General features: G+C 40.5%; 1 protein-coding gene across 1 annotated transcript in view; it reads right to left on the bottom strand.

Annotated features, from left to right (window-relative positions):
• PPP1R2 (protein phosphatase 1 regulatory inhibitor subunit 2) overlaps positions 1-23,572 on the bottom strand; it is a 35,597-nt gene extending 12,025 nt beyond the window's left edge. The window contains exons 1-4 of the mRNA XM_066347231.1: positions 23,137-23,572; positions 8,073-8,180; positions 1,796-1,873; positions 1,156-1,250 (exon numbers count right to left, since the gene is read on the bottom strand). Coding sequence (XP_066203328.1) covers positions 1,156-1,250; positions 1,796-1,873; positions 8,073-8,180; positions 23,137-23,261 — 406 coding nt within the window. The 5' untranslated portion in view covers positions 23,262-23,572. The remainder of the gene's footprint in view (positions 1-1,155; positions 1,251-1,795; positions 1,874-8,072; positions 8,181-23,136) is intronic.
• Positions 23,573-24,918: the final 1,346 nt, after the last annotated feature.

Here is a 24,918-nt window from a genome sequence, read left to right as displayed (position 1 = left end):
TTTCTTTCATAGCAACAGAGAGAGAATCAGAGAGAGGGATAGATAGGAACAGACAGGGACAGATGAGAAGCATCAATTCTTCATTGCAGCTCCTCAGTTGTTCAGTGATTGCTTTCTTATATGTGCCTTGATGAGAGGGCTATAGCAGAGCGAGTGACCCCCTGCTCAAGCCAGCGACCTTGGACTTCAAGCCAGCGAACTTTGGCTCAAGCCAGCGACCCCTCGCTCAAGCTGGTGAGCCCATGCTCAAGCTGCATGAGCCCACGCTCAAGCCAGCAACCTCAGGGTTTGGAAACTGGGTCCTCTGCATCCCAGTTTGAGGCTCTATCCACTGCGCCACTGCTTGGTCAGGCTCACCATCCACTTTCCAAAAAGGAAAACCATTTTAAAGACTTCCAAATAATGTTTTTATTTTTTAAGTGATAGAGACAGAGAGAGGGAAAGATATGGACAGACAGACAGGAAAGAAGAGATGAGAAGCATAAATTCTTCATTGTGTCACCTTAATTGATCATTGATTGCTTTCTCATATGTGCCTTGACTGGGGGGCTCCCGCAGAGCGAGTGACCCCTTGCTCAAGTCAGTGACCCTAGGGTCATGTCTACGATCCCACACTCAAGCCACTCAAGCCAATGACACCCCCCGCCCCAAGCTGGTGAGCCCGTGGCTCAAGCTGGCTACCTTGGGGTCTCGAACCTGGGTCCTCTGCATCCCAGTCTGACGCGCTATCTATTGCACCACTGCCTGGTCAGGCATCATGGATTTTATTTTATTTTCTACAGAGACAGAGAGAGAGACAGAGTGAGGGATAGGGACAGACAGACAGGAACAGAGAGATGAGAAGCATCAATCATTAGTTTTTCGTTGTGCATTGCGACACCTTAGTTGTTCATTGATTGCTTTCTCATATGTGCCTTGACCATGGGCCTTCAGCGGACCGAGTAACCCCTTGCTTGAGCCAGTGACCTTGGGTCCAAGCTGGTGAATTTTTGCTCAAACCAGATGAGCCCGCGCTCAAGCTGGCAACCTCGGGGTCTCGAACCTGGGTCCTCTGCATCCCAGTCCGACGCTCTATCCACTGCGCCACCACCTGGTCAGGCTTATTTTAGAACAATTATTAGCATAATGCTGAAAGCAGAAAAGGAAATAAACCACCTTGTTCTTCAGGTGAGAGGTCGCTTTCTTCATCTCCACTGCTTTCTTGTTCATGAACCCGATACTTTGGCTCCGAGCCTTCAGCAGCAGCTAATCTAAATAATCATTTACACAGAAATCAACAGTGTGATATTCTTAGATTATTAGCCCAGTAACTTCTTCAACTTCTGTGTCTCATAAAAATATCTAAAGTTCATTCATATACTAGCTATAACCTAATGAGGAAAATAAAAAGAGACTGGGCATGGGTGCAGAAATAATAAACAAGGAGAGTGGAGGGTGACATATCAATGAACAGCAAAGAAAAAGAGCTTTTGTTTAGGAATTAACTTATTTTTGCCCTTCTTACTTTCTACTTTAAAACCCAGGAGGCAGGATAGTAAAACAAAACAAAACAAAACAAAACAAAACAATAAAACCCACAATCTGTGTATTAGGCTCTGGTATCAAATCTTTCTGCCACTTGCATACCTTGATTTTAATAAAAAAATCAAGATTATAAAGTTTGTTATAAATATCCAGATAACTTAGCACATACTTTTTATTTACATTTGTACAAGTAAAGGAAAGTAAGATGCCTTTAACTCTGCATAATTAAAAACAGTGTAAGTGAAAAGGCTTTATAATCATCAGTACTTACTTCTTAGCTAACATATCTGGGGTCAGGGCTTCAGTGGTTTCTGAATCACTCAATGCACCTTCATCATCAGCTACCATACTAGGACAGCAAACAGATCATATTAAATAACTATAATTTTTCAAGCAGAAAAACAAGCTAAGCATAATTCTGTTGACTTACTTAAAATATCAACATTTAGAGTTCTGTTGTCATCTTTAAAGTTTAATATTAGTTGCAGTTCAATGCAAATATTTAAAAGTAACACTACTACAACCATGAAGATATTGAAAAGTCAAATTATCTGAAAAAAATACTTCAATTATTCCATCCAGTAGGGAGGAGTAAATAACAGTAGGGAGTTTTGCAAATAATGCAAAAACAAACACAACAACAAAACATGCTCACTGTCTGGTTTTAGAATATGTATTGGTACATCAACCTAAAGATGTGATAGAGGATCTATGCGACCTAAGTTTAGCTAAAATAACAAAACTGGATCCTAAAGACCTAATTCAGGAAGTTTAAAAGTTATTTAGCTTTCCCAATCTACCTTCTAATGAAAAACCTGCTCCCTACACTAAATTGTAAAAATGGGCATCTTTACTACTTAAGCCACCGAAAAGTGTATAAAGCATTGTTTGGCTATATATATATATAAAGTGCTGGTTTATACCTTTCTTGGTTTATTAAGAAGGCAAGTTAAAGTTAAGTGCTCTAGTTTTAGATGATGCTTTTTTCCCCAAGGGAATCTGAAATAAATTCATTTACATTACTGGATATAATTAATCAGAGTAGGATAAAATAATCTATCAATTTATAGAATTATTCTATAGAAAATTTTAGTTTATGTTACAAAGAGGAATTATATGTTGGTATATATGTGTGCATGTGTGTATATATATGTATACACATATGCACACACACATATACATACATGCACACATATATACATTATAGAAGCACACACATATATACTGCTCATAAGAATTAGGGGATATTTCAAAAATGAATTTGAAGCTATAAATTATCTCTTAAATTTTGTGAGTAGGGTAGAACAAAAGTAGATTTACAGTTGTGAGTATGCAAAACACATGATTTATTCTTGTATTGTTTTGCATATGAACAACTATAAACTTACCTTTGCCCCATCCCGTATATACATAAAAGCAATTAACTTTTTGTTATACTAGCATGTGAGATTCTTAGGTAGTATAACTTGATCTTTCTATAAAAAGCGTATTTTTTGGGAAAAAAACAAGAAAACCTCTTCCAAAAAAAAAAAAAAGCTGGTAAACTGAGCACTAAACTGATAAAGTTGAGTACATACATGTATATAGCTTCAATCAGTTAGGGACCAAATAACTTTAAAGACTCTCAGAAGAAGAATATGGGTAAGGAAAAGAGAGAAAAAAAGCAGCAGCAAATATATACCTACCATTCTGATTTATTATATTTTAAATGTAAAGCCTAAAAATAATAACTACATTTTTTGACTCATGTTTGATCTAAATTCTTTCAGGATAGCTATCTCTAACCAACACAGATAAGTAAGGGATATCAACTAACTTTATTTTAATTTTTAATTCTTCAATTACAGTTTACTTTCAGTATTATTTTGTATTAGTTTCAGGTGTGCAGCATAGTGGTTAGATATTCATATACTTTACAAAATGTTCCCCCCAATATTACCAGTGCCCATCTGGCACCATATATATCAACTACATTCCCTATGTTGTATTTTACATCCCTGTGAAAGTGGTTAAGGGATTAAGAAGCACAAATTGGTAATTACAAAATAGTCTACTATTTTTATTGAAAAGGATGAAGGCCCTGGCCGGTTGGCTCAGTGGTAGAGCGTCGGCCTGGCGTGCAAGGGGTCCCGGGTTCGATTCCCGGCCAGGGCACAAAGGAGAAGCGCCCATCTGCTTCTCCACCCCTCCCCCTCTCCTTCCTCTCTGTCTCTCTCTTCCCCTCCCGCAGCCGAGGCTCCATTGGAGCAAAGATGGCCCGGGCACTGGGGACAGCTCCTTGGCCTCTGCCCCAGGGCGTCGCAACCGAGTGACGCCCCGGAGGGGCAGAGCATCGCCCCCTGGTGGGCAGAGCGGCTCCCTGGTGGGCGTGACGGGTGGATCCAGGTCGGGCGCATGTGGGAGTCTGTCTGACTGTCTCTTCCCGTTTCCAGCTTCAGAAGAATACAGAAAAAAAAGAAGAAAAAAAAAGAAAAGGAAGAAGACCCTGACTTTTGCTTCTGGTACAAATAAAAGTTTTAAGATACATTTTCAAGTATATATCTGTAATTAGGAGAAAAGAATATAAACTTTTCATAAATGATATGTCCATTTCTTCCCTCAAATTTATTAGCATTAGTTTCAGGATCTGTACTTCCTATTTCACTATTTCTCTCTACCCTTGACATGTTTATTCTTGTTTTTACTGTTTTTGCTATTATCAAGTTATTTCAACGTATCTTCCAGAATTCTCATCCAATCACTTAAAATTAAAAGGTGAAGGGATTAAGAAAGAAAAAAAAACCTTAGAGACCCAGAGAACAGTGTCAGGATTGCAGGAGGGAAAGGGGGAAGGGGGGAGGGGGGAGGTAGAAGAGGGTAGAGGAAGGATAGATGGTGAAGGGAGATTTGACTGGGATGGTGAACACCCAAAGCAATACACAGATGATGTATTATAGAATTGTATAACTGAAACCTGTATAATTTTATTAACCAATGTCACGCTAATAAATTCAATAAGGAAATTGTTAATTTTTAAGATGTATAGATTGCAACTGTTTAAGAAAGTTAATAAATTTTGAAATGTGTATAAAAAACAATTTCTTAACTATAATAAGAGTAACTTCTGGATTTATGATGTCTTACTTTCAAGACAAAATATTTCAGTCCTGAAAATTTTTATCAATTCAAGTTAAGGCATGATCTGAATTTGGTATTTCTACTTATTTTAACACATTGTTGACCACTCCCGAGGTAACTCGTGTTTGCACTTGCATTAGCTATTTCAATTTTTGAAACTCAGGGTAATACAGGATTATTGTATTTGTGACTCTTTGCCCTGAGGGTCGAAGTTCGAAAAACAGCACACAGTTCTATGTTCTCCTGCGGACTCCTTTTCTTCCCACTCCTCCAGGCGGGAGACCGCAAAATCGAAGGTACGTAAACAAAAACAATCACAGTGTCCAGTCGTCTAAACTTGGACTGTCTTCTAGCCGCTCACAGTTTGAACATACATATCAAGGATATTGTAAAATCTTCTTCATCGTGTTCAGTTTATTTTCTTGATATTTAGGTTTTAGAGCAATTATAGTATTACAAAAGTTTCAAGCATAACGAATTGTGAAGGTGAAGAACTTTTCAATGAATTATATGCAGACACTTTATCTGATTGTCCGAGTGATTTTTTTTTTCTTTTTTTTTTTTCTAAAGCTGGAAACAGGGAGAGACAGTCAGACAGACTCCCGCATGCGCCCGACCGGGATCCACCCGGCACGCCCACCAGGGGCGACGCTCTGCCCACCAGGGAGCGATGCTCTGCCCATCCTGGGCGTCGCCATGTTGCGACCAGAGCCACTCTAGCGCCTGGGGCAGAGGCCACAGAGCCATCCCCAGCGCCCGGGCCATCTCTGCTCCAATGGAGCCCCGGCTGCAGGAGGGGAAGAGAGAGACAGAGAGGAAGGCGCGGCGGAGGGGTGGAGAAGCAAATGGGCGCTTCTCTTGTGTGCCCTGGCCAGGAATCGAACCCGGGTCCTCCGCACGCTAGGCTGACGCTCTACCGCTGAGCCAACCAGCCAGGGCTCCGAGTGATTTTGAAATATATTGTAGTGATGTAGAAACTAATAGTTTATGAGAAGACAGTGATGAGTTGGATATTAGACCACCAAAAATGACAAAAAAGAGACATATATTCTTATACAAAGGAGGAAGAGGGAGATTTGAATACAGACAGACAAAGAAAAGAATATGATATGAAGATAGATGCTGAAATTGGAGTGATGTGGCCACAAGCTAAGGATTGCCAGCAGACACTAGAATCTGGAAGAAGCAAGGGTGGGTTTCTTTCCTAGAGCCTTTGGAAGGAGCACAGCCCTGTGGACACTATGATTCGAACTCCATGATACTGATTTAGGACTTGGTCTCTAGAACTGCAAGAAAGTAAGTGTTGGGCAGATAAAATGTATTATGCTCACTTTGTTAAAGGTGGCGCTGCCCACATGGAAGTTGTCGCCCAGGTGATATTAATGTGTGTCTCTGTGGGCATGGGGCTTGGTTTTGGGATTAAGCCTTTCCCACCCTGATGTGGGGTGGTACAATCCAATCATGCCTCAGAGAAGTGACTGTATTACAGACTTCCCTATTTTGTATATTGGATTAAAGGTTTTGAATCTACACTATAAAATGGGGGCAGAACGGGAGCTTGTGCTCTTGGTTCCTGGGATGATTAGCATGAGAGAGCAGAGAGAGCAGAGCAGAGAGCAGAAAGAGGCCATGTGGCCAGGAGAAGCAGCCAAGATGGCGGAGTGCTGAGTGAGCCGCCAGTTTGTGCAGAGTTTGTATCTGGGATAAGGAAGGAGATGGGGAACTGAGGAGAATAAGGCTGGTGAGCTAGAAACCTTTGATTCTAGGAAACTCGGATAAGTCAGTGGCTTTGTGAGCACTGAATGTGAGTGGGTTTTGGAGCCCAGTGTGTGTTTTTACTTGCCCGCCGGGTGCAAGCTAGAATTAAAGACTATTGCCCAAAAACAAAAACAAAAACGAACAAAAAAAAAACGACAAAAAAGAAATGTAGTAAGATCTGATAGTGAAAGTGATTTTGAACAAGAGAGGATTGAAAATGATATTACACCAACTTTGGAGGATTATTCAAATATTTCGGGTGTAACTGCCAACCTCAGTGATCCAGGGAGCATCAGCGAAGTGACAAAATTAGGTTTTAGTGATGATTTTTCTGATTTAGTTGTTTCTCAAACCAATTTATACCACCACCAAATGGAACGATTTTACAAAAAATCTACTAAAACTGTACCTTAGATGAAAGTTACCAATACCGATTTAAAGAAGTTTCTCAGTTTGTTGATATAAACCAAGTATACTGAAGTTTATTTAGGTTGCTTCACTTTCATACTCAGTTGTGAAAAAATAGCCAGCGACATGAGATAACTTCTGCGTAAAATTGCCTGCCGGTCAACAATGTGTTAAAATTCCATCTTCTCAAAATGGTTATTGGTACATTATTTTTGTCTTTATACTAACCATCACCACACATTATTATTATTTTAAAATTTATTTTAAAAATTCTAGAAGACTCAAAATTGCCAATAATCACAATGCAATTATCCAAATTACAATATTACATAAGTTCAAAAATAAGGACATCCAACAGTAGTAATGACCACTTTCCCCCCCATTGACTTGAGAGAGAGGAAGGAAGAGAAAGAGAGAGAGAAGGGAGGAGAGGAGAGGGGAGGAGAGAGGAAAGGGAGAGGAGGGGGGGAGAGAAAGCATCAACTTGTTGTGCCACTTAGTTGTGTACCCACTGATTGCTTCTCACATGTTTGTGCCCTAACTAAGACTTGAACAGGCATCCTTGGGGTTGAACCAGCGACCTCAGTGCTCCAGAATGAAATTCTATCCACTGTGTCACCACACCAGCTAGGGCATAACCACTTGTTTTTGAATGCGTTAAAAAATAGTTACCATCTATGAAGTTATCATTTTCTGGAAAAAGACTGAGTATGCCCTGATTATTATTTCAGAAGCTAACAAGCCCAATCCTCATCTTCCTTCTTTTTTTTAAAAAAAAAAAAATTTTTTTTATTATTTATTCATTTTTTTTTTTTTTTTTTTAGAGAGGAGAGAGAGAGGGCGAGAGAGAGAGAGGAGAGAGAGACAGAGAGAGAGAAGGGGGGAGGAGCTGGAAGCATCAACTCCCATATGTGCCTTGACCAGGCAAGCCCAGGGTTTCGAACCGGCGACCTCAGCATTTCCAGGTTGACGCATTATCCACTGCGCCACCAGAGGTCAGGCCTCATCTTCCTTCTTATAAATAGATTAGCAGCTAGAAATCACTGAGACACAATAAACACTACTAAAAATATACTGTACAAAATAATCCCATGATTTTAAAGTTATATATTAATCATATTACTACACAAAAACACGCAGTTGGGTTATTAATTAGTGCTCCAATAACAAATATAAAAAAATTCAAATCAGCCATTCTCCAGAAGTTCATATCAAATGCAAAATGTAAACAAGTCAAAAAAGAACTGATGTCTACAAAACATTACCTATGGTATGGAGTGCTTGGTTCATCTATTTTCATTAAACCATAGTCTTTGTCTGCTGGATGATACGTTGCTAGGATGTTCATTTCATCCCACTTCTGGGACTTTTTCCTAAAAATTAAAAGAAAAGAATTTTTCCTCAATGCAATAAAAAAGATGTGCACATCTAAAATTCACAAACACCTAAATCCTACATTTCAATTTCTAGTTGACTGCTAACTTCTATTTGTATAGCTACTTTATTAGAATACAAACTGACTTAGGATAAAAGCCTTTAATTAAAACCTCAGTAAATATTTTATGGCTCTGTGCTAGAGCATTGGCTGGATATGTGGAATTCCCAGGTTCGATTCCTAGTCAGTAGACACAGGAGGGGCGACCATCCGCTTTGCCACCCTTTCCCCCATCTTCTTTCTCTCTTCCCCTCCCACAGTCATGGCTCAAAGGGTTTGAGCAAAGTTGGCTCCGGTTGGCTCCAGATGGCTCCATGGCCTTGCCTCCAGTGCTAAAATAGCTTGTTGCCAAGCGATGGAGCAGCAGCCCAGATGGGCAGAGAGCATCACCTGATAGGGGGCTTGCCAGGTGGATCCCTGTAGGGGCACATGTGGGAGTCTGTTTCTGCCTCTACACATCTCACTTAGTAAAAACAAAAAATTTATGAAATACTTAGTGCCCACATATTAGAAGCATATTTTTAGAATATGCTTATTCAAACACTATATGACGTTTTGTCTTCATTTGGTCTAGAGAATTTAAACAACAAAAATGAAAATTTATACATTGTTCTCAATAGTTAAGGATTTTTTAACTACTATATATTAGTAACAGTTTGCTAAAAAACCTAACAGGAGTATTTTCCTTGGCCTAATTTTTTCAGATATGTCCCTAACAATCTAAAGAATCAGAATATAAAACTGTAGGAAAAATCTAATTAAATTAAATTTTCTATTGTGTATTTTTATTTATTTAGGTTGCAAAAAATAATTTTATAGCTTAGTTTTTCTTAATCTAGAAAAATATGGCTTTGCTAAGAAATGGTACACTGCAGTCCCCCTTTATCTGTGGGAAATACATTCAGACACCTGAAATAACAGATAATACCGAACCCTATATATACTGTTTTTTTTCTATACATACATACTTATAATAGTTTAGCTTATAAATTAGACACAGTAAGAGATTAACAATGATAATAAAAAAGCACAATTATAACTATACACTGTACTCCTCACCTTTCTGGTGATGATGTGAGATGACACAATGCTTACATGATGAGATGAAATGAGACAAGTAAATGATGCAGGCATTGTGATATGGCATTAGGCTAATACGAGGGTTATTTGAACAAAACTGCTATAGGCCTGACCAGGCAGTGGCGCAGTGGATAGAGCATCGGACTGGGATGTGGAAGACCCAGGTTTGAGATCCTGAGGTCGCCAGCTTGAGCGAGGGCTCATCTGGTTTGAGCAAAAGCTCACCAGCTTGAGCCCAGGGTCGCTGGCTCGAGCAAGGGGTTACTTGGTCTGCTGAAGGCCCACAGTCAAGGCACGTATGAGAAAGCAATCAATGAACAACTAAGGTGTCGCAATGCGCAATGAAAAACTATTGATGCTTCTCATCTCTCCGTTCCTGTCTGTCTGTCTCTGTCCCTGTCTATCCTTCTCTCTGACTCTCTGTCTCTGTAAAAAAAAAACCCAAAAAACAAAAAAAAACTGCTATAATATCTCAATAGTTTATCTGATAACCAAATGGTGACTAAGTGTAGTGTATACAGGGTAGATAGTATACAGTGTGAATATCCTAGACAAATCGATGATTCACACTGAGATTTCATCATGCTACTCAGAATGGTGTGAAATTTAAAACTTAGAAATTGTTTATTTCTGGAATTCTCCATTTAATATTTTTATTTTCTTTTAAAATTTCAGTCTTCAATTAGTTTACATTTAATATTATATTGTATTAGTTTCAGGTGTACAGCATAGTGGCTGTAACAATCTGCATTCACACAAAAAATACAGAAGTGTTCCCTTTTTGCCACATCCTCACCAACACCTGTTTGCTGAATTACCAATCAAAACCATTCTGACAGGTGTCTAGTAGTATTTCACTGTTTTTTTGGGTTTTTTTTTTGTATTTTTCTGAAGCTGGAAACGGGGAGAGACAGTCAAGACAGACTCCCGCATGCGCCCCACCGGGATCCACCCGGCATGCCCACCAGGGGGCGATGCTCTGCCCCTCCGGGGCGTCACTCGGTTGCGACCAGAGCCACTCTAGCGTCTGGGGCAGAGGCCAAGGAGCCATCCCCAGCGCCTGGGCCATTTTTGCTCCAATGGAGCCTCGGCTGCGGGAGGGGAAGAGAGAGACAGAGAGGAAGGAGAGGGGGAGGGGTGGAGAAGCAGATGGGTGCTTCTCCTGTGTGTCCTGGCCGGGAATCGAACCCGGGACCCCTGCACGCCAGGCCGACGCTCTACCACTGAGCCAACCGGCCAGGGCCTTTCACTGTGGTTTTAATTTGCATTTCTGATGATAAGTAATGTTGAGCATCTTTTCACTTGTTTGTCTATTGGCCTTCTGCATGTTCTCTTGGGAGAAGTGTCTATTCAAATTCATTGCTATTTATTTATTTATTAAGTATTTTTCTGAAGTGAGAAGTGGGGAGGCAGAGAGACAGACTCCCACATGTGCCTGACCGGGATATGCCCATCAGGGGCCAATGCTCTGCCCATCTAGCGAGCAGCTCTGCTGCATCCGGAGCCATTCTGGCACCTGAGGCAGAGGCCACAGAGCCATCCTCAGTGTCCAGGCAAACTTTGCTCCAATGGAGCCTTGGCTGCGGGAGGGGAAGAGAGAGACAGAGAGGAAGGAAGGGGAGGGGTGGAGAAGCAGATGGGCACTTCTACTGTGTGCCCTGGCCGGGAATTGAACCCGGGACTTCCATCTTCTAGGACAACACTCTACTGCTGAGCTAGTCGGGCAGGGCTCATTGCCCATTTTTTAATTACACTGTTTTTTTGGTACTGGGTTAGATAAGTTCTTTCTACATTTTGGATATTACCCCTTATCAGATGTACCATTGACAGATATCTTCTATTTAGTAGGTTGTCTTCATTTTGTTTATGGTTTCCTTTGCCATGCAAAATATTTTTACTTTGTTACAGTACGACTTGTTTTATTTCCTTTTGTTTCCCTTGCCCAAGGAGATAGATTAGAAAAAATGTTGCGGCCCTGGCTGGTTGGCTCAGCAGTAGAGTGTCGGCTCAGCGTATAGAAGTCCTGGGTTTGATTCCTAGTGAGGGCATACAGGAGAAGCGACCATCTGCTTTCCCACCTTCTACAGCAATGGCTCCAATAGTTCCAGCAAGGTGGCCCTGGGCACTCGCCCATGGCCTCAGTTCAGGTACTAAAATAGCTTGGTTGCCAAGGAACAGAGCAGTGGCCCCAGATGCATAGAGCATTGCCCAGTAATGGACTTGCCAGGTGAATCCCGCTAGGGGCCCATGTGGGAGTCTGTCTCTCTGTCTCCCTGAGTTTCACTTATTTAAAAAAAAAAAAAAAAAAGTCGCTATGAGAAATGTCCAAGATTTTACTGCCTATGTTTTCTTCTAGGAGTTTTATAATTTTGAGCCTTAAATTTGTCTTTAATTCATTCTGAGTTTGCATATGGTGCAAGAAGGTGGTCTAGTTCAATTTTAGTTTTTCATTTTTCTGTTCAATTTTCCCAGCATCATTTATTAAATAGCCTGTCTTTACCCACTGCATGTTCTTGCCTCTTTTGTTATATATTAATTGACTATATAGACATGGATTTATTTCTGGGCTCTCTATTATGTTCCATTGATCTATGTGTGTTTTTATGCCAGTACAATGCCGTTCTGATTCCAGTGAGTAAGCAGACCTTGTTTTATACCGATGTTCAATTGTCTTATCAGTAATAGCTGGTCTTATGGCAGGAAAAACAACAAAAAACTTAACTTGGAGACATTTAAGGTTCAATTTCAACAAAAACATTTTCTTGGGCTATACTTACTCTATGTGGAAATTATAATAAAATAGAAGTTTTAATAGCAGTCTTTCTTACTATACAGAATTGTTGTAAGAATCAATTGGAATAGCATCTGTGAAACCAAATTATTTAAAAGAACCATACAAACATAAGTTTTTAAAATTTATTTTATATTTTTATGTGACAGAGAGACAGAGAGAGGGACAAATAGGGACAGACAGGAAGGGAGATGAGAAGCATCAATTCTTCACTGTGGCACCTTAGTTGTTCATTGATTGATTTCTCATATGTGCCTTGACCAGGGGCACTACGACAGACAGAGTGACCCCCTTGCTCAAGCTGGCGACCTAGGGGTTTCGAACCTGGGTCCTCTGCATTCCAGCCCAACGTTCTACCACACTGCGTCACCGCCTGGTCAGGCCATGAGAAGTTTTTATAATTTCAAAATCTAAAGCTTTGTGTTAAAAATCCTGAAACCAGATCTCACTTAGCACTGTAGAAAATGGTTTGAGATAAGCCATTCCAAAAAGATAATTAAATTGCTTTTGTACAGAATGTCTTCTACCTTTGCACTGCAAGAATCAAAATTTAAAAGATTTTGAAACATTTAAGATCTGCCATAGAATGAGGTTTCTAAAAAGTAATCAACTTTCTATTTGACTAAACCTATAGTTTCAGACATTTTTTTTTGCTAAACAGTTCTACTATTTACAAATTACTGTAAATTTAGAAAGCAAACAATTGGTCTGTTCATGGTCCTATTCTATATAAGGAAACTCACAGTGAAAAGAGATAGGATTCTCTAAAGATTATAGCAGAAATGATCAAGAAGCTTCTGAATAGAATAATGAAAGAAAAGTATTCAAGTTTTAAGAGAAGCAGATTAATTTTGTGAAGAAAGCAATTTAAAAAGTAACAAGAGAAGGGAGACCAACTCTGTAGTAACTAAATGTTCCCTTCAGATAGACAATGCCTTTGAAAAGATAGCCAGAATTAAGTTCAAGTTCAAAACAGAAAAGCACAGCTAAAAGTTTCATGAAACCTATATGGAGAGTCCCATTAAGATTTCCTATTAAAGATATTATAAAAGAAAGGTAGCACATCTCTATGTAAAGTTCAAAAGCAGGCAAAACCACAAGTTGGTAGAGATGTATACTTAAGTGATTTAAGTCAGGATGATTGGTTAAATTAGGGGGGAGGAGATTGGAAAGGGCAGGAAGCATTTCTGAAATAATGGAAACATTCTTTTCCTTGACCAGGATGGTGATTACAGAGATATCTGTTTTATAATAATTTCTTAAGTTTCTAAATATATTCTGTATGTGTATAAAACATTTTAAAAACAAACACATATTTACAACCTTATTAATCTCAAAGTAAAACAAGTTTTTTTCTAAACAATGTTAACAATATTGAATTAAAAATGACAATTTATCATTATTACTGCTTAGGAGAGAAGAATAAAGATGGCCTCTCAGAGTTTAAAAGACTTCTCTAATGGGGGACGAGGGCCCAAACAACTTGTAAATCTGCTTTTTGAGTCAATGGGTAGAAAAATGACAGTAGGATAAAAACAGAAACGATGTTTTCTTTAAATTAGGGATAAAATTTTAATTCCAGCGCCCTAACCCATTAATAATTTTAACTTCTGCATATTCTTTCCATTGTGTATAACATATAAAAAAATACATAAGTACATATAAAAATACACATACTGTGCATATATAAAATACACTATTTATAAAATATACTGATATAAAAGCTATCAGTATATGTACTTTATCATAAGCTGCTCGTATTTTCTAGTCTCTGCGTTTTTAATAACTTTATATTATTCAATAATGAACTCTTAACCTTTTTTTTCTTTAGGTGAAAGGAGGGGAAATAGTGAGGCAGACGCAACCCATCTGGGCAGATGCTAAAGTACTGAGCTATTTTAGCACCTGAGGTTGATGCGCTCCAAGGGAGCTATCCTCAGTGCCAGGGGCCACACTGAACCAGTCCAGCCATTGACTGTGGGTGGAGAAGAGGGAGAGAAGGGGGTGGGGAAAGCAGACAGTCGCTTCTCCTGTGTGCCCTGACCAGGAATCGAACCCAGGGACATCCATATACTGGACCAAGGCTTCACCCACTGAGCCACTGGCCAGGGCCATGAACTCAATCTAATATTAGATATTTAGATCTTGAATCCAAGGCTTTCCTATGTAAAATAAAGCAGAAATGAATGTATTCGTGTATATTTTATTCAATGATATTTTTAGGAAAATTTGCCAGGACTGGCATATCTAGATTAAATTTTCGCAAGAGCTTTATAGTTTACTCTATGCTGCCATATAGCTTTTTAAAAAGAGAGGAGTATTTGTAATGTCCCCAATAATTACTAAAACTTTGCCAAGATTAGGTATTTATGTGTGTTTTACACCTGAACAAGTAAAATCAGTATTTAAAAACTGTTTTGCTTATTACCGGATAAATAATATGAAAAAAAGCTTATTTTACTTTCTTTGAATTACGTTTAAATCCTATGCCTATCACTTGGGAACCTCTTATAAACTTATAACAGGTTTAATCCCAAAGGTACTAATAAGTTATTAACTACATTATATACAACCCAAAATTTTTCCATAGGACTATTTGCCATATTCCTTTCCTCTATAAACAGAATCAAAGCTTTATATATTTAAAGCTTCACTCTACTTCAACATAATACTATGAGGAAAATAAATCCTTAGAACAGCGGTTCATATTTTCCGATGGCTTTAGGCGACCCCGACCACTGTGTTTTAGTCGTTCGACCCCCACCGGGTCGCGACCCACAGGTTGAGAACCGTGCCTTGGAAGTACTGTCTTCTGAGTCAAAGACAGTAACAGTATCTTGCAAAGACATGAATTTAAAGGCATAAAACAATTTTTAAAGGCTCCAAAAAAATGCCAGGTCTTTTTAGGTACAAAGTAGTGAAGTAGAAGAATCTTAGCAGAGTACACTACATATGGAAATTAGTATCTCTAAAATTTTGGCAGAATATTAGTTGTGGAGTAACAAAGCCCAAGGAGTGAAGCTGAGTTTATTCCAACAGTATCAGAAACTCTTCTTTGGGTCATTATCTCCACTTAAAAAAAATAGGGGCACCACCACTTACCCTGCAGACCTGCTGTGAGGGTAAAAGCACTTACTGGTTTCAGTTTCTCTTCTCACTCTTAGATGAGCAGTTTTCCTGCAGCCTAAATCTAGTCCAGAAAAGTCACCACTTCTCACTTCCACTCTGATAGCTCATATAATGACAACTCAAAGACCTACTCCTACCTTCCTTGTTGCTTGTGACCTGATCATTTGACAGTTTTAGCAGCCTTTGAAGTGGGAAGCTTCCAGGTGTTAAACTTGAACTGCACATTTTAAGAAATGATTCTTTCTATAAATGAAGGCTCAATTTATGCAGACTGACAAGACTTTGAACCCCAACACCATTATTGAACTATTACAGTAAGACAACAATAAAAGCAATAAAAGCTATATCACATATTCCTTTATAGGCAGAAAAAGACAAAGTTAAAGCATGCTTATATAAAATTACTAAAGGAAGTTAATTCAAGCACAAATTTTTTTTTTTTCCTGAAGCTGGAAACGGGGAGAGACAGTCAGACAGACTCCCGCATGCGCCCGACCGGGATCCACCTGGCACGCCCACCAGGGGTGATGCTCTGCCCCTCGGGGCGTCGCTCTGCAGAGACCAGAGCCACTCTAGCGCCTGGGGCAGAGGCCAAGGAGCCATCCCCAGCGCCCGGGCCATCTTTTCTCCAATGGAGCCTTGGCAGCGGGAGGGGAAGAGAGAGACAGAGAGGAAGAAGGGGGGGGGTGGAGAAGCAAATGGGCGCTTCTCCTATGTGCCCTGGCCGGGAATCGAACCCGGGTCCCCCGCACGCCAGGCCGACGCTCTACCACTGAGCCAACTGGCCAGGGCCCAAGCACAAAATTTTTTAAGCAGAATATGCCTTAGGTAACTGTAGTTACCTAAGACTACTAGAGAATTTGAATCACACAATTATTCTAAAGCATTTTGTGTAAAACCACCCACTGAGATGTGGGAAAAATGAATTTTTATATTTATTTCCTAGAATAAGACTCTACATTTGAGGATGAAGTACCATATTAAATACATTTATTAACTCATTTAATAATTTTTTTTTTTTAGCAGGTGGGGGAACAGACAGACAGGAAGGGAGAGAGATGAGTTGCATCAATTCTTTGGTGTGGCACCTTAGTTGTTCATTGATTGCTTTCTCATTCGTGCCCTAACTGGGGGCTCCAACCGAGCCAGTGACTCCCTTTGTCAAGCCAGCGATCATGGGGTCATGTCTATGATCTTATGCTAAAGCCAGCGACTCCACACTCAAGCCAGAGACTGTGCTCAAGCCTGATGAAGCCGCACTCAAGTTGGTGACCTTGAGGTTCCAAGCCTGCGTCCTCAGCATCCCAGACCAATGCTCTATCCACTGTGCCACCGCCTGATCAGGCAACTCATTTAATAATTAAACCAGGAATGGACATAATGCGTAACTCTGGCAGTCACAGAAATAATAAGTAGCAGACAAGATCCAAACCCAGGCAATCTGGCCCCTGATTAATTACTAGCCTGTATACTTCTCGTAAGAGAACTTTCATAACATATTTTCAATAATTCCAAATGTATGTTTTCTCATTTTAATATCTCTGGAAACAGAATATATCTTAAAATAGATAGCATCTTGCCTGACCAGGAGGTGGCGCAGAGGATGGAGCGTCTGACTGGGATGCAGAGGACCCAGGTTCGAGACCCCGAGGTCGCCAGCTTGAGCGTAGGCTCATCTGGTTTGAGCAAAGCTCACAAGCTTGGACCCAAGGTCGCTGGCTTGAGCAAGGGGTTACTCGGTCTGCTGAAGGCCCGCGGTCAAGGCACATATGAGAAAGCAATCAACGGACAACTAAGGTGTTGCAAAGAAAAACTGACGATTGATGCTTCTCATCTCTCTCCGTTCCTGTCTTTCTGTCCCTATCTATCCTTCTCTCTGACTCTCTGTCTCTGTAAAATAAATAAATAAATAAACAAACAAACAAACAAAATAGATGGCATCTTATAATTAGTGATACTTTTTTCTTTCTTGGTCGTACATAAAATCATGGTACAGCTTAGAATCAGTGGTGGCTTATGTTTGATGAAATAAATGCACTTAGTCACTAGACTTGTTATATTAGACAGAGGTTTTCAACCCTTTTCATCTCATGGCACACATACACTAATTGCTAAAATTCTGCAGCACACCAAAAAATACTATATTTCTTGCTGATCTGACAAAAAAATAGGTATAATTTTGTTTTATTCACACTGGATGGCTATTGTGTTGGCTGTAATAATTTTTTCTTATCTGACAATCTAAGGGAAAAGAGATCAGTGCCCCTGACTAAATAGACAGATACTGTAGGTTTCAAAAATTCTTGTGGCACACTGGTTGAAAATCACTGTTTTAGACCTTCACAAGTATGCAATATATTCAAGATATCCTAAAAGAATGGGAATTCCACAATCATGGGAGCTAACATTAGAGTTCTAACTATTTCAACAGTGTGCTGCAATGTGCTAAGATTTACCTATGCCTAAGTAAGTGGATCTAGAGAGTCTATTAAGTTCTAATGGAACCTGAAGAAATCAGTCATTGAAGATAATAGTACAAATGCAAAGTATAAAGAGAATAAGAAAATAACAGCAGAGACATAAAAAAAGATGGCTTGACAAAAACTATAATATTCTAAAAACCACTTGAAATATGGCATTATATGAACCTCACTTTAAGTTTATATTTAGCCTTGAGATATTATCTAATGATAGTAATATAAATATAGATATATATAGACACACATATATATATTATGAACAAACACGAAGCATATTTGAAAATTTTCCCACTAAAAAGATTCACAAAGTTTAGAGACCATAGGAATAAGACAACTTAACTCTGGCCTTAAAAAATAAACCCCCTTGATAAAGTCCCTTTTTGTTAAATAAAATGGGTATGCTAAATCAGTGGTCCCCAACCTTTTTTGGGCCACGGACCAGTTTAATGTCAGAAAATATTTTCACAGACAGGCCTTTAGGGTGGGACGGATAAATGTATCACGTGACCGAGACAAGCATCAGGAGTGAGTCTTAGACGGATGTAACAGAGGGAATCTGGTCATTTAAAAAAAATAAAACATTGTTCAGACTTAAATATAAATAAAACAGAAATAATGTAAGTTATTTATTCTTTCTCTGCGGACCGGTACCAAATGGCCCATGGACCAATACTGGCCCGCGGCCCGAGGGCTGGGGACCCCTGTGCTAAATAACATCTTCTTGCAACTGATGGTGGTGGGAGGGGAGAGTGATGTGTGCAGAAAAAGGAAACTACCACTGCATTTCAAATGATAAAGGCACCAATAAAAGATATGGTTATTCGAAGATTCCGTATTTGCAAATAAAAGTACTTGCTGAAATTTATCTGCATCTTCAAAATAAATACTCAGAGGCACTTTCTCTGTCTCTCAAAGATATTTGCAGAGCAGGGAAAAATTTGAGTTGCCCAATGCACATTCCCAGCTGAGGCTAAACAAGGGGATGCTTTACGCTCTTTTTTTCAGCTCTCAGACTGTAAATAAGTGTCATTTTCACAGTATATTTAGTACCAAGTTATTGTTTTTTGTGTGTGTGTGCTTTTTGTTGGTGAATTTGTGGCTTAAAATGTCTCCCAAGTGTAGCACTTAAGTGCTAACGTTCCCAAACGCAGGAAGGCTCTGATGTACCTTAAGGAGAAAATGTTCAACTTCATTCAGGAATGACAGTGCTCTGGCCATGTGTTCAATATTAAATGAAATAATAATATTGTATATATTAAATAAGATGTCTATAAACAGAAACAACATCTTTAAAAAGTTAAATTCTGACTGGTTGATGAAAATGTGACCAGAGGCTTACAGAAACCTAACTTTATATTTCCCCTGGGAACAATGATTCAGTATTCACTAATTCAGTGTTTGTGGTGACTTTATAGAACATACCCACCAAAAATAACCAGAATTGACCTACAACCCTGGTCATTTTTATAATATGAGATTCTTTCTTTTTTTCTTTTTTTTTTCTTTTTTGGTGACAGAGAGAGACAGAGAGAGGGACAGACAGGAAGGGAGAGAGATGAGAAGCATCAATTCTTTGTGTCAGCTCCTTAGTTGTTCATTGATTGCTTTCTCCTATGTGCCTTAATCAGGGGGCTACAGCAGACCAAGTGACCCCTTGCTCAAGCCAGAGACCTTAGGCTTAAGCCAGCAACCTTGGGCTTCAAGCTAGCGACCATGGGGTCATGTCTAAGATCCTACGCTCAAGCAAGCGACCCCACGCTCGAGCTGGTGAGCCCGCTCTCAAGCTGGTAACCTCAGGGTTTCGAACCTGGGTCTTCCATGTCCCAGTCAGACACTCTCTATCCACTGCACCACAGCCTGGTCAGGCCATACTATGAGATTCTTTTGCCTTACACTCAGTTTCAACATTTAAGGTTAGACCACTACATTACACTTATTAGTTTCTTATAAGTGCATTGTAATTTAAAGTTATTTATTTTCAGTCCTTTTATATAAATGGGGGTGGAGGGTAGGGGGATACTGGTTGTATTTAAATTAAAATTATACATTACAAAAGGTTTAAAATGTGTTCAACTATACTTTTATTGTTTCTGCTCAGAGTCTCTCATAAAGTCACTAATATTGTTTGCATGAGCTGTAACATAAATACATAATAATGTGTATTGTACAGCTGACCACAGAACAACTCTAGGGTTGAGGCGCCAACTCCCAAAAAACTTAACTACTAATAGCTTATTGTGATCAGAAGCGTTACTGATAACACAAAAGTCAATTAAGTATTTTGCATGTTATATGTATTACATGCTGTACTCTTAAAGTAAGCTAGAGAAAAGAAAATGTTATTAAGAAAATGGTAAGAGAAAATACCCATATAAGTGGACCCATGTTATTTAAGGGTCATTATTACCAATAAGAGTAGTTCCTTTTACAGTCATATAACACTGGTCATGGAAAAAGCCCACCTCCCCCTATATTGCTTAGAGCCAAACATCATGAACCTCAATGAATTAGGGCTTAGTAGCTCCCTTTAAAGAAAAGATTATGACCCTCCACCTAGACAAGTCAATAAAAGCCACCCACCTTGTAAAAGGCCCCTTTGAGTGAAATCTGCCCTGATGGCAGCTCCTACAGAAGGAGCAGCAATAGGTAGCTGAGTCAGTCTAATATAGTGGCTTTTGAGATAGAAAGATCTGGAGATAAGTCCCAATTATAGAGGCCAGCCCATATATACAGTGTGTCCGTAAAGTCACAGTGCACTTTTGACCAGTCACAGGAAAGCAACAAAAGACGATAGAAATGTGAAATCTGCACCAAATAAAAGGAAAACTCTCCCAGTTTCATACCTATTGAGTGCAGTTCGATGTGGGCTCATGCACAGATTCTTTAGGGCTCTTTAGGTAGCTATTCCGTATAGCCTCTACAGACTCATCACTGACTGATGGCCTACCAGAACGAGGCTTCTCCACCAAACTGCTGGTTTCCTTCAACGGCTTATCCCACCGAGTAATGTTATTCCTATGTGGTGGCGCTTCGTTATAAACGCGCTGATATTCACGTTGCACTTTGGTCATGAATTCAAGTTTAGCGAGCCACAGAACACACTGAACTTTCCTCTGTACCATCCACATCTCGACTGGCATGGCCGTGGGCTGCTCTGCTGTATACACGGTGTTACGTCGTCATCTGTGCATGCACACATGCTGCCACATCATCCTACAGAAACTGGGAGGGTTTTCCTTTTATTTGGTGCAGATTTCACATTTCTATTGTCTTTTGTTGCTTTCCTGTGACCGGTCAAAAGTGCACCATGACTTTATGGACATACTGTAGAGTGAGGCCACAGGATTTAATTGGCAAATCAAAGTTAAGAAAGCAAGAAAGACATAAGAAAAATATAAGCCACTTGGTAGCCAAACAAAAAGAAGCTCACACTGGAGAATAGCTAAAACCATAAAAGCCAGTAAGAACTGTTCTCCAGCTGCTGAGATACCCTGAAGCTACATAAGAGCCTTCTACAGTTTGATTTTTTAAAACTATCAATATTTTGGTCTTCCTGTTGTATCAATGTTCTGGTAAGATTCTGCTTTTTGAAGACCTACAACTACTGACTACCACCCCATCCACATTTCAAGTGGCTTTTCTCCAATAGAAGTTGGAAAATTGTGTTAGTGAATGTAAGAGTCAAGCATTCAAAAAGAGTAAGGGTGGGGTAGTTGCTAGTCAAACTAAGATTCCTTTCAACTCTGAATTTTATATTATTTTATTTTTTGTTTTAGTGAGAGGAGGAGAGGCAGAGAAACAGATTCCTGTGTATGCCCCAACAGGGATTCACCACCCGCAAACCCACTAGGGGGATGCTCTGCCCATCTGGGGCCCTTACTTGTTTGCTCAGCAACCCAGCCATTCTTGTTAGCACCTGAGGGGAGGTCATGGAGTCATCCTCAGTGCCCAGGGCCAACTCACTTGAAACGTTGGAGCCATGGCTGCAGAAGGGGAAGGGGGGGGGGTGAGAAAGGGAAGGAGATCAGGGAGGGAGAGGGGGAGGGGTGGAGAAGCAGATGGTCACCTCTCCTGTGTGCCCTGACCAGGAATTGAACCCAGGATATCCACACGCAGGGTGGATGCTCTACCACTGAGCAAACCAGCCAGAGCCCAAAGGTCATGATTCTAGGCTGTGATCCTACTTATGTTTTCAAGGTAATTCAAATCCAAATATATTTACCATCACAGAGTAGTAGCTCCTTTTACAGACCTAAAATGGTCCTTTAAACAGGTGTGCCCTAGTTCCAATATTCTAAATTTTCCTGAACATCTTTATTTTAGATTTATGACTTTACAGACTTCAATAAATTTTCTTAAGCCTTATTTCCAAAATGTAGAGTCTTTATATTTCTAGTATCTTATACCAAGCCCCTTAGCACTAACCCAGTGGAATATTTTATAATATGTATGCTGTACTACAATTTTTTTTCATTGAGCATTGCTCCTTAGGTATCTTTCTCTGTACATAAAACACCTATCTCATTTGTTTTAAAAGGCTGCTATGTGTTCCATTATACAAATGCACCATAATTAATATTTCACCAGTCTTATTAGTGGACTTTGGGTTGCTTCCAATTATTTATTATTACACCCAATGCTATGGGTCAGTCAGCATCTTTTCACATGGGTTCCTGTGAATAGTATGCAAGAGTAACTCAATTATCACCAAATTATTTTAGGTTGCTACTTTCTGAACTGCCTGGTCTTAGATATGTCTTGCAAGAAGAACAAAGACTAGAAAGCACTCAAACTCTCACGGCAGATGCAAATATAATAAGCATTAAGTAGCTTTCTATTAAATATAGATTTTTTAAAAACCTCAGAAAATGTTGGTCCCATCTAGGTGCAGAGATAATGACAAGCCAGGACCGGAGAGTTTGTAGCATGATGCTTTTGATAATGTTCACGTAAAAAGGAATGACTGTGAAAGAACAACAATTAGAAAAATGAAGAAACTGTCTTTATGGAAACTCGAATTCCCAAGCCAATAAAGTATTTTTAATTACTGAAGAATTTTAGATAGCTCGGATACGAAGAAATAATAAAAGCTTAACAGGTGAAGCTTTGAAACTTCAACTTGGTTCGTTCTTTAACATTCCCAATATCCGAAAGTTCAAAGGTTATGACGGATGCTTTAAAATATTATGTATGTGTATATACTTTTTTAAAAAAAGATAAACACGTCATAGCTCCTGCCTTCTTTAAAAATCACTCCACCCTTCAGCCTGGCCAAGAGCAGGGAGACCCGAGCGGCGCCGCAGCCGCACCCACGCAGGCGCCCCGCGCTCGGGGTCGGATCCGTAACCGCCGGGCGGGCGAACGGCTTCCCAGGCCAACCTGGGCGATGAGCAGCCGTCCTTCGAGACTCTCACCTCAGTTCTTCATCAACACTCCTGCCCGGCTGCAGTTCCGCGGAGGCCACCACAGAGGAAGTAGTAGAGCTCTTGTTCTTCAGGATCCCCTTTATGGGCCGGTGGGAGGCCGTGGAGGCCGCCATTGCCCGCCACTCCGGCGGCTGGCTCAGGGTCGCTGCCTGGCGATCGGTCCCGGAAGGAAAGCGGTAGGCGCGAGCCGAGACTCGCCAGGCAGCCGCCGAGCCCGCTGGGGCTAAAGCGGCCGCACCTGCTGTCGCGGAGACAGCGTCGTTTTCACGGCACAACGACCCCGACCCTTTGGCGTGTCGCTGACACCGCGCAGCTGGCGGTTCAACGCGCGCCCTTGGCCACCGGCACTTTATCTGCGGTCTACACGGTGAAGCCGGCCTAACGCTCCGCGCCGGAGCGACGCCGACACTCGAAGCCAAGCGGGCCCGCCCTCTCGCGATATCTAGGGCGGGGGCGGGGCGAGAACAAAGCTAACCTTCTCGCCCCGCCCACTCCTGGCTTTGTGACGGTACCTCTGGCGCAGGCAGCCCAGGCGTTGTTTCAGAGAAACTTCGGAGAGGTTCCTACCTTGGCTCTGTGCAGAATTATACATCTCTCCAACACCCACCATCTTATGAGGTCCATACTATTATTTTTATATCTTGTAGATGGGGAAAGTATGAGGCTCAAAGGTGACATTTTTCTTTAAAGGTATTATCAGAGAAATATATCTCCTCTTTTCTTCCATGTAACTTGCATAAAAAATGTTTAACTCTCTATTATAAATTCGTGGGTTATCAATGTTGAAATGATTCTTAAAGACCTATTGTGAAATCATAGAAGGTCAGTATTGAAACAGCCTAATTTATTTTTAAAAATAAATTTTGGAAAAATTGAAGAACACAGAGGGGAAATGACCTTATCACTACTGTCACACAGCCCATCCATAGAGTATGGTCATAGAACTTTAGACTTAAGTCTTCTAGTCTGATGTTTTCATGTTTTACCACATTCTCCCTCTGCGTTGGTGATTCCGTGAAAGGTATTACAGGCAGAAGTTCCCAGAGTTGTGGTTTATAATGTGTTCCCCTAAAATCTAGGAAATTCAATTAAGGTAACCATGTATGCAACACTGGGTGAAGTTGGAAGCTGTCCAGGTCTTTGTGAGCGTTTGAAAGAAGAAAAACAAAAAACAAAACCCTCATTCACAGGTTTTCTGTGTCTGGATGTAAATAAAAGATCTCAGGGAGGACTTTGATAAGAGAGAAGGACAGAGCTCAAAACTCGAGGGTGTCAGGCTATGTGAGTGTGGGTTACTGGGAGTGCTGTGGATATCATGATGGGAAGTGGTTGTATGGAGCACAGGTGAGGGCAGAAGTTGGAAACTCTAGGAACAATCTCAAAACTATGATGTATCTGAAGTCCAGCAGGGCCAGCAGAGGGAGTGGTGTCCGCTCCAGCCACCCAGCCTCTCTACATGCAGTGTCAGCCCTGGGGTTGTACCAATGGGAAAAAAGGAGGTCCCGGTGATTAAGCAAATTGCCTCCTGTTATGTGTTGAATTGTGTTCCCCTAAAATTAAGCCATGTTGAAGTCCTGATTTCCAATATCTCAGAATATAACCTTATTTGAAAATGGAAGCCCTGGCTGGTTGGCTCAGTGGTAGAGCGTTGGCCTGGCGTGCAGAAGTCCCGGGTTCGATTCCCGGCCAGGGCACACAGGAGAAGTGCCCATCTGCTTCTCCACCCCTCCCCCTCTCCTTCCTCTCTCTCTCTCTCTCTTCCCCTCCCGC

The sequence above is a fragment of the Saccopteryx leptura genome, chromosome 8 (assembly GCF_036850995.1).
Source record: "Saccopteryx leptura isolate mSacLep1 chromosome 8, mSacLep1_pri_phased_curated, whole genome shotgun sequence".
NCBI classification, from domain to species: Eukaryota; Metazoa; Chordata; class Mammalia; order Chiroptera; family Emballonuridae; genus Saccopteryx; species Saccopteryx leptura.
This window is presented reverse-complemented; position numbering and strand designations above follow the sequence as displayed.